Source organism: Nuphar pumila, chromosome 4 (genome assembly GCF_984573655.1).
Source record: "Nuphar pumila chromosome 4, dmNupPumi1.hap1.1, whole genome shotgun sequence".
Lineage (NCBI taxonomy): Eukaryota > Viridiplantae > Streptophyta > Magnoliopsida > Nymphaeales > Nymphaeaceae > Nuphar > Nuphar pumila.
This window is the reverse complement of record NC_143252.1, coordinates 14,991,918-14,999,533: the sequence shown is the minus strand read 5'-3', so window position 1 is coordinate 14,999,533 and position 7,616 is coordinate 14,991,918. Positions and strand designations below refer to the sequence as shown.

Below are 7,616 nucleotides of genomic sequence, written 5' to 3'. Positions count from 1 at the left end.
AGAGGGCTAAACCCCCCCGATAGTATTATGTGTTTGTAGGAGAGAAAGGAAATACCTTGGACTTTCCATTTTGGTGGCCTTCCCAGTTCTTGTGAATTCCATGTATCAAGGGAAATGACATATTCTCAATTTTGATGGATACATGTTTCATCAACCCATGATGTGATAGATGGTTCCTTTCTGGTGCAACGCCAAAGCCTATGGACATGTCTCACTCATTCAAATCGAAGGTCACATGCCTTCTGTGATGTGAATCAATTGAAGGACACACAAGGGTTGGATGTCATTCTTGTGAAGGAAGAAAGATAGAAACCAGGGCACCCTTTGTGGTGAGGGGAAGGCCACAACATGGGTGATGAAGATCAGGCACTCCTAAGGAAGAAGGCACTCCATCGATGCATCTCCCATGCAGGCGACGAGCTACATAGTTTCAGATCGTGCCTAAGATGGATGTGTGTGGACCAGTCCGACCGGTGGCGAGCCCTCTTCTCTTGGACCATCTTTCTCTTCCTTGCATTCGGCGTTCCCATCCTCTCGCACTTCATCCTCTTCTGCCCGAGGTGCGACTCCAGACACCAGAGGCCATACAACCCTGTTGTTCAGTTCTCCCTCACTGCGATCTCAACACTTTCTTTCCTTTGTCTCTCATCATTTGTCCGCAAGTACGGCCTTCGCAGATTCCTCTTCCTTGACAAGCTATGTGATGAAAGCGAAAAGGTCCGGGAGCAGTACTCTGAGCAATTAAATGTACGGTGATGATTGGAAACATCTTATCATTTCGAAAAAATAATAACAACAATTTGATAATAGTTTGTCTTTTCATTGGCTGTGAAACAGAGATCATTCAAATTACTAGCATGCTTTGTCCTCCCATGTCTCACTGCTGAAATAGGCTACAAGACATGGTGGTATGCTTATGGATCAGCCAGGCTCCCTTTCATTGAAAATGTTTACATCAGTGATGCAATCTCAATCATTTTAGAAACATGGTCATGGGTGTACCGGACATCCATCTTCTTCCTCGTGTGCGTCCTCTTCCGATTGATCTGCCATCTTCAGATACTCAGGCTTCAGGATTTCACAAAGGTTTTCCAAGCAGAGACGGACGTGGAATTGATCATGCACGAACACCTACGGATACGTAAACAGCTTCGGATCATAAGCCACCGGTATCGGGCCTTCATACTTTCCTCTCTCATTATCGTTACCATTAGCCAATTCGTGTCGCTGCTGGCCACAACCCGGTCTACAGCTCACATTAATCTCTTCAAAGCTGGTGATCTTGCTGTAAGTCTCCCTGGAACCTCAAAATATCACCTCATGTAGGACCATGTATGGTATCAACGACAGGGTGATGTAGCATACATATCAAAGATGCGAGCCACTCCATATTGGAGAATGGTCATGTGCCACAAAGATAATCAACCCCCTTGTTGGAAGCGATGCAACCCAACAGCTAGTTTGGATGCGGAATATAGGAAAATGATTTCCTACTTCCTCTACATTTCAATGAATATCTTCTAGAAAGATTTGAAATAATGATGGCACTCCATATTGGAGACTGGTTATGTGCTAATCAATCTCCTTATTGAAATTCATGTGATACAATAGGCATGTTTGGATGCAAAATACAGGAAAATGATTTTTCTGTGAAATGAATATCTTCTGGATGTTAAAATGGTGGATTTGGATTTTACAATCCTGGCATCCAAACATGATACATGATGTTATGTTAGTGCTCAAGTTCCATCACCCACAATATATCCAAACATCATAAGGGACATTTTTGCTTTCATAGAATTGGGTGGAACTAAAATTTAAAAAATTCTCCTCCCCTGTTTTTGATGAAATTGGATTTCAATTCCACTTAATTTCCCCAAACCAAACACAGGAATTTGGGTATATGCAACATCAGCTTCAAACAATTTGTAAAATGTTGAGGTTGGCATTTTCCTGAGTTAAATCAATTGAATTGAAGGTTTGAGATGAAAAATTTCCTGAAGGATTGAATTGTTTGTACAGCTATGCTCAGTAGTGCTTGTTACTGGATTACTGATATGCTTGGGAAGTGCAGCCAAGATTACACACAAGGCACAAGCCATAGTCTCACATGCTGCCAAGTGGCATGTGTGCATGACGTGCAATGCTTTCGACCCACTGGACTGTGAGACACCAAATCTGATGTCGACGCGCCAGCGTGTCCACTCCCTGCTTTCGGGTTCGGATACTGCTGGACACGATTCGGATGAAGAGGGCGCAGATGAGGATGACTTTGATGAGGATTTCATCGTGCCAGCCCTAGCGAACACAGCCTCATTCCAGAAGAGACTGGCATTAGGTTTTCTCCTCCCCCATCTTTTTTTTTTTTTTTGACAGAAAGATATGATTCATTCAGTATACAACAGCAAATCGTCTGTTGTAAGGAAAATAGAAGAAAGGGCAAAAGGCTTAAACGACTCCACTGGGGATCGAACCCAGAATCTCTGGTTCAGTGGATCAGCGCTTTATCCATTGGGCCATGGAGTCCTATTTTTCCTTCTTTCTTATCTGTATATTCCTTCCAACCAATTTAAGATCCACAGTCCAATCAAATATAGCAGTTTATATTTCATGGCATGAAGATCCATGATATGATTCAGGCTGCCAATTTGATCTGGGCCAGCTCCAAATGATACATTTGAAATCATTAGTCGGGCGTGCTCAGGTTCGGACCTGGATACTAAGTCAAGCTTTTGGCAGATCCAAACCCAGATTGAGCCATATTCAACAAGAGTCCAAACTGGATTCAGACATCACCTAGGGGTGGTAAAGTAGCCAAATGAACCAAACTTGAGGTGTTCAAGCTTGGCTTATTTTTGTGGTGAGTCAAGCTGAGTTTGAGTTAAATGAGCTGAGCATATGTTAGCTCATTTGCCAAAAAAAAAGGTATAATCTTTCAAAGCTGAAAGCAATAGGATTCCAACTCCACCTAAAAAAAACATTGTTTCAAAGCTGGAAGCAATGAGACTTGGACTTTAGACCTGTTGCAAACACTTCAACTATTTATTTGACACCACATTATGTGATAAAATATATCTATAACATATTTATTACTATTTAATGAGTTTTTGCAAGCCAAGCAGAGCTAGGGATGGCAGTGAACAGGGGCGGGGGACAGCCTCCACTCCCTCTACCTCTCAAAATCTGAACCTCCATCCCTCCACGGGGATGGATTTTAACCTCCACCTCCACCCCCACCACAATCCCCGTTTCATGTCCTCCATCCCCGGTCCAAACGGGGGCGAGGCAGGGCGGGCCCCTGTTTCCCCTCGGTCTGTTGTCATCCCTTAAAAGGATTGGGGACAGGGCAGGGCAAGGCGGAGATCGGGACGGGGATGGGGCGGGGTAGGGGAAAGTGTAAGTCCATCCTCGCACGGGGATGGATTTTAACCTTCATCCCCGCCTCCATTCCCGTTTCATGTCCTTCATCCCCGGTCCAAATGGAGTGAGGCAGGGCGGGGCCCGTTTTCCCCTGGTCCACTGCCATCCCTAAGCAGAGCTGAGCATCTCTTATTCATGTTCAGCTTATCAGGTCCATTTTAGGAGCTCGAAACAAGCTCTTTACGTCGGGCAGAACCACGAACAGCTTGTCTAATATCCCAGCTCTACCTGCCCATAAATTGTGATACAAACTATGTTGTTTCACCAATTATAGCTGAAGATGGTCCATATAGTCTCAAGTGTTGCTTCAAAAGGATCTTAATTTGGTTGGATCTACTACATGAATCCAACCAGATACAAATGACCTATACCCCCAACTATGTGACACACTTTTGGGCTCTTAACCTAGAAATCCAGAGGGAGTTTGGCGTAGTGGGGTGGAGCCTAGGCCGTCAGATGAGCGGTCCAAGTTCGATTCCTGGCAGCATCACTTCCTTGTGCAAGCTGATGTTCGGCATAGGTGGGTGCCTCAGAGTTTTAGGCTTCTAGGCTAACGACTGTAGGTATGGCAGGCTGAGCCAGTGCAACCAGGTCTTCGAGCCCAGACATGGTTTCTTTGGGTGATAAACCTTTACAAAAAAATAAAGAACACACTAAACATAAGCAATCATTTTATTTCACTAATAAATGATAAATGGTAGTTCGCTGGTTCATGCCTTATTGTTCCTTGATTAATGCATTTACCAGTCTGTCTTTGAATTTGAAATTTGTGCAGTGACCTATTTTGAGCACAACAGAGCAGGCGTTACTATCTTCGGATTCATGCTGGACCGCTCATCTCTCCACACCGTATTTGGCATCGAATTCTCTCTTGTGCTCTGGATATTGGGGAAAACAGTTGGCATTTCTTAAGTGTTTTATTGGTGGCTGCTCATTATGCTCTCCATTTGTTCAGCAATAGGACCCATTTTATAAAACGAAGAACGTTTTTCTTTTCTTTTAACAAAGTTTGAAAAAAATATGTATCATGACCACAAGCATTTCCGTTTCTTATTCATAGGCTACTTTAGGGCTGGGAAATAAGAACAGCAGCTCGCTGATCATTTTGGCTCATAAATTGGGCTTGGTGAGCTGAGTTATGAGCCATGCAAACTAGTTTGGATAATATCTTAAGAGATCTAAATGGGATAAATGAATAGTATTATGGTTTGGTCAAATGAACATATATTGACTTGGGATCGAAACTTTAGTGCCAAAAAGGTCAAAGTCTAGCCAAACAAGATCGGACCAAACCGAACCGAGTTGAGTTCGAATTCAAATCCACAAACCCAAATCCAAATCCAAATTTGAATATATATTATTTGTGATCCAAGATCAAAGGTTTGTTCGAGGCCAAAATCTAATGCCCTTGAGGGCTATGCCCTCTAAGGCACCACCCTCCTATATAAGGACAAAAAAAGTTTATACAACTTTCAATATATGAGACTAAACTTTTGCAGGAATGAATCAAATGAGTCTTTTTTCGTCGTTACTTGAAAACCCTACACCCACATACTTAGGAAAAAATAGAAAGATAGAGGATATACTTCATTTATTTTGAGCCAAAAAATCAACAATCTCCCACGTGATTCAAAACTATAAAAAGATGACTCAAGAGGTTGTTCAAGAAAATTCAGTGTATAGGTGAATGTACCTTTTGAGTTTGAACCCTTACGTTAGTGTTACTTAGTCTCAATAACGTTAGCTTTGAATTGAGAATTCTAATTGATCTTTTAGACACCGTAACAGACACTTTCATTTCAGGTGGTCATAGTGTGATATAGAAGTTGCACATCAAGGGTCTTGTGATGTATCTCAGTTTTATAAGTGTTCTAGACACAAAGTCCAAGTCACATATAAGGTGAACCCCACATTTACACTCACATAGGTAAGTCAATCAAGGGTGTAAATCTATTTGAAACACCCCAGCCATAAGGCCTATGAATCTCATTAATAGTTCGATTTGATCTCAACCTCCTTATATATATTTTGAGCACTTGACATCAGGAATGAGAAAATTATTAAGTTCTCAATCAAATCACTTAAAGACTTGTTCTTCCCATTTAACCACTCGACATGGTTTGACTCTGATCACGTGGTTGAATTTTTATTAACGTTAATTGCTTTTATAGACTTTAACCTCATTCTCCTCGATGTTTTAAATACGTTATCTCAAGAAAGTCTCTTTATCAATGGATCTACTAAGTTTTGACAAGATTTCACATATTTAATTGAGATTATGACTTGTTTGAGTAAACTATTCACATAATTATGCTTTATACTGATATGGGTAGATTTTTTACCATAAATATTATTTTCTGCTTTGTATATAGCTGCTTGACTATCGCAACACATAACTATTGGGGGTACTGACTTATCTCCTAATGATATCTTCATTAAAAGATTATTTAGCCACTCGTCTTTCATACTAGCTGATGCTAGTGCTATCAACTTTATTTTCATTATAGAATGAGTTATCATAGTTTGCTTCTTGAATCCTCACGAAATTGCTCCAGATCCAAGGGTAAATATCCAACAACTTATAGATAATGACTTCTTGAAATCAAAATTTTAGTTTACATCATTGTACACTTCAAGTACAACATGTTCTCTTTTAAAGAATATTTCATATTCTAGAGTTTCTCTCAAGAATTTCAAGACTCGATATATTGCATCCCGATATTCTTATTTTAGATTACTCATATATCAGCTGAACTTGCTCATGCTGAAAGCTATGTCTGGTCTAGTTTCATTCATAGCATACAAGCGACTGCCAATAATACTTGCATACTTCAATTGAGATATACTTTTTTTAGTGTTAATTGATAGCTTAACACTAGGATTAATCAGAATAGCAACGAGCTTATAATCATAATGATTATATTTTCTCAATATAGTGGAATGAAGTTAATATATAACCACTTCCATGTCTAGTCAGTTTAATACGAAGTATAACATCAACTAATCACATATCTTTCATGTCAAATTTAAATCAAAGAAAATTGTTGGTATTATTTATGCATTCTGCAATATTACTCATGATTAACACATCATCCACATAAAGACAAATAATTATAACATGACTATCTTTTACTTTGTTATATATGCATTTATCAAAGTCATAAATTCTAAAACTATTGAAAATATTATTTCATCAAATTTCTCATGCCAATTTTAAACTATACAATGACTTTAACAGTTTGCAAACTTTCGTTTTTTGATTTGGTGTGATATAACATTCAAGTTATTTCATATAATTTTTTTTCTAAGACACCATTCAAAAAGACAGTTTTGATATCTATTTAATGAATTTTAAAATTATAAATTGATGCCAAAGGAACCATAGTTCTAATGTATGCAATTCTACTTATAGGAGCATATGTGTCAAAATAATCAAGTTTGAGTTTTTGTTTGAAACCTTTAGCTACTAGTCTAGCTTTAAAATTTTCAATAAAGCCATTAGTTCAAAGTTTCTTTTTGAAAACCTATTTGTATCTCAGAGGTTTAAAACCAGGAGATAAATTAACCAAAACCCAAGTTTCATTTTTTATGACAGAATCTAATCCAATCTCTATGGCTTCTTTCCAAGAAGAGGCATCAGGAAAAGTCATAGCTTCCGAAAAAGAAACAGGATCTCTATCTATCATATAGAGATGAAAATCAGGACCAAAATCTTTTGGTTTTCCTGATCTTTTACTTTTTGAATTTAAAAATTTTTAGGCTCATAAATTCTTTTCGTTGGATTATTTTCAATAACTTTTGGAGCTTCAAGTAATTTTAAAGTTAAATCTTCTCTAAATTTGGCTTGGATAGATTCTAAAATCACCTTGGCTTCAATATTCATAAATCTATATATCTTACTATTTCGAGAATATCCAATGAAGACACATGTTCTAGTTTTTTTAACCTAGTTTGATTAATTTTGGTTCAGTAAGCCTTACATAAGCAATACAATTCCAAACTTTTAAATAATTTAAATTTTGTTTTTTCTATTTTCAAAGTTCATAAGGTGTAGTGTTTGACTTAGATTATGAAACTCTATTTAAGATATGACATGTACTAAGCAATTTATCACCCCATAGGTTATAATCTATATCAAAACTAATAAGCTTTAAATTAACCATATCAATTACAATGGTATTTTTATGTTCAGCTAC

At 38.4% G+C, this 7,616-nt stretch overlaps 1 protein-coding gene across 1 annotated transcript; it reads left to right on the top strand.

Annotated features, from left to right (window-relative positions):
- Positions 1–294: 294 nt before the first annotated feature.
- LOC149839469 (uncharacterized) lies at positions 295–4,787 on the top strand. Its single transcript, XM_090004137.1, has 4 exons — positions 295–747; positions 838–1,287; positions 2,023–2,338; positions 4,196–4,787. Exons 1-4 carry the CDS (start codon positions 349–351, stop codon positions 4,330–4,332), a joined length of 1,302 nt encoding a protein of 433 aa, XP_089860263.1. The 5' UTR covers positions 295–348; the 3' UTR covers positions 4,333–4,787.
- The last annotated feature ends 2,829 nt before the right edge of the window (positions 4,788–7,616 follow it).

What these genes read in the sequence shown, in the direction of transcription:
- LOC149839469 (XM_090004137.1), top strand. Translation starts at nt 349, where the DNA reads ATGGGTGATGAAGATCAGGCACTCCTAAGGAAGAAGGCACTCCATCGA. An exon ending in TCAAAGCTGGTGATCTTGCT is followed by an intron (nt 1,288 to 2,022) that starts GTAAGTCTCCCT and finishes TTGTTTGTACAG; the next exon opens with CTATGCTCAGTAGTGCTTGT. An exon ending in CCAGAAGAGACTGGCATTAG is followed by an intron (nt 2,339 to 4,195) that starts GTTTTCTCCTCC and finishes AAATTTGTGCAG; the next exon opens with TGACCTATTTTGAGCACAAC.